The sequence below is a fragment of the Cenococcum geophilum genome (assembly GCF_001692895.1).
Source record: "Cenococcum geophilum 1.58 unplaced genomic scaffold K441scaffold_81, whole genome shotgun sequence".
Classification (NCBI taxonomy): Eukaryota; Fungi; Ascomycota; class Dothideomycetes; order Gloniales; family Gloniaceae; genus Cenococcum; species Cenococcum geophilum.
The window spans coordinates 109,575-112,124 of NW_027137639.1; the positions used below are offsets into that span (position 1 = coordinate 109,575).

The 2,550-nt window shown below is 43.4% G+C and overlaps 1 protein-coding gene across 1 annotated transcript; it reads right to left on the bottom strand.

Annotated features, from left to right (window-relative positions):
- Positions 1-693: 693 nt before the first annotated feature.
- On the bottom strand, positions 694-996 carry K441DRAFT_592912 (uncharacterized protein; the record flags this gene model as incomplete). The annotated part of the gene is made up of 1 exon (XM_067644905.1): positions 694-996. One exon carries the CDS (start codon positions 994-996, stop codon positions 694-696), a length of 303 nt encoding a protein of 100 aa, XP_067497177.1.
- Positions 997-2,550: the final 1,554 nt, after the last annotated feature.

The following is a 2,550-nucleotide window of genomic DNA, read 5'->3' on the forward strand; positions in this document are numbered from 1 at the left end:
CTTAGGGGCCTATAAGTGGCGGGCTTGTTTTCCGGCTTTTTATAAGCAGTTTTTACTGTAAAAGGCAGGAAAATAGCCTTAACTTGTAAGCCCATGGTCCAGGGAGAGCAAAGCGTAACCGTAGCCAAATTAGGAGAAAAATGTGTGTAGAGAGATATGTTTTAGGTGTTAGCCTTATACATAGGGCTAAGATAAAGAGAACGCTGGCGGGGCGCCTAGTTGAAACCTCTATAAGAGGCGGAAGGCGTTAGCCTATAAGGTTAAGCAATAAAGGCGGAAGGTATCTAATATCCAGCGGCCTAGGCGTTGGATCTCCTTATTAGAGAAGCTATGGTTTAGGGCGTGTTGGGCCGCGCCCCTATAAAAGCTATGACCTGTATACTGTGCGGCTAGGATGCCGTAGAGGTTTAGCCTTAATTTAAGCATCCTCCGCGCGTATAAGGCGGAGAACGCCGCGCCACTAGATGCGGTAAATAGCGGCGCGGAGGGAGCCTAGGGGTCTAGGAGAAAAAGCCTCTGTAGAGCTGCTACGGGGCAAGCCGCGTTAAAGGTAGCGGCTACTATGATTTAAACGCCCTGCTTATCTTTATCGGTCTTACTTCATTTAAGATAGAAGGTTAGGTAATCTCTAGAGGGGCTAAACTGTACGTCTAAGCGAGTAGCCTTAGTTACGGCGAATGACGGTTTAGACCGTTACTTATTAGTATAGGAGATCTCGCCTATACGGAGGTACCCTGTGAAGGCGAGGCAGAAGGCGGCGTTGGTATTTACCCCTAGGATTAAGTTGCTGCTAGTTGCGATCTTAGTAAGGATGCTATATAAGATTAGCAACTTTGAAATAGCTTCTTTTAGGCTAGGATTAAGAGAGGTTGCCCTATCTAGTATATAACAAAGTGACGTATTCTTAAATATTATAACTGGGAGAATGTAGTTAACGTGTATAGAGCGGATCGCGGCGAGGTATAAGCATATGGTCTTTAGAGCTACCCTGCCCATATGCGGAGAACTGTTGCTATACGTTCTCTATGCTACCCATTCTATAAGGTTAGGCAACTAGGCTAGGTATAGTGCTACCGCCCTTATGGCGCAGAAGAATTCCCATGACTTTGTACCTAAGGCGTACGTCTTACAGGTGTTAGGCTTGATGCCGTGCCATAGGAGGCTTAAAACTAAGTGAGATTGGCCTAATTAGGTAATAAAAGCAGGCGGCGGGCCTAGGAGGTTAATTAGCGAGCCTAAAGATTAGTCATTAGCGCTAAGAGATTAATCTAAGGATAGAGATTTTTGGCTATGGCCTAGTTAAAGCAGAAGAGTGCGTTAGCTAGTGTATTATCTTTAGATAAGATCTAGGAAGATTATAACTAGATGTTAAATGCGGCAGCCTAAACTAGGATTTGTCAGAGAAGCAAATTAGTAGGGCCTTTAAGTACTATATTTTACAGGCCTATAAGGGCGACTATAATATCTATATAGATATAAACAGATAAATATTACTAGGTAGGGCTCTATTTCACAAATGCGTTAGTAATAGCGAGTACTTTAAGCACATTAATGTAGGCATAGAGGTGCTTAGGGGCAGGCGATACCGCAAAGAGGTTGTCTTATAGCAGCGCGGAGGTATAAGGGCGCCATTAACTATAAGGAGTAGAATAGGTCTTAGCGGAGGAGTAGCCTGGGCAGCTATAGAAGAAGCCAGCGTAACCGTATTTAGATGAGGTATTCGTAAAGAGATGGATCTAGGGGTGAGTAACGTCCTTCTAAAAGAAACGGACCCCATTTCGGAGCGCTAGGGCTTTACTCCACTAAGCTAGGTTGGAGATTACCGCCGGCAGGATAGGTAAAGTGCGGCAATTTATAAGAGAGAAAGCTGTAACAAGGTCCCATAGCGATCTTAAGTAAGATCACCCTAACTGGATAACTTTTGTAGCCTAGGTAAGGCTACCTCTAAGTTACTGGTACTGTTTAAGAGAGACTTAGGGCCTAAGGATGAAGGAGGTAAGTAGATCTTATAGTGCTATCTGCTTGGTAGGGCTAAGGGATAGGGAGAAGGTATTAGTGTTAATTTAATAGCCTAATATATCTAACACTATGCTATAGGAGTCTTTAGCGGCGTTAGGAGGAAAACTAAGTAGTATAATTATAAAGTTATACACGTGAACTACTGGCGTATAGCTAGTGCCTAGGCGCAAGATAAATATAAAGTCATTTAGATAATAAACTAGTGCAAAGAAGGCGATAATTGTATAAAGGCGGCGTATAAGGACCTAATATAGGGCTTCTGTAAAAAGGTTAAAGAGAAAAGGCGCAGTGGCTAGACTAAAGGGAAGGCAGTATTTAGCGTATACTATCTTCTCCTACTTAAAACCTAGTAGGCGTTGGTCGGTAATAGCAACTGGGATATTCTAAAAAGCGTCTTTAAGATTGCGTTTAAGGATAATAGTACCTTTCCTGGCGAGGAGAATAAGCGCTAGAATATCGTCTACGGTATTATAAGTGAGGGTAGAGTAGGCCTCTAGGATAGCAGCGTTAATGGAGAGACCTTAGCGGGGC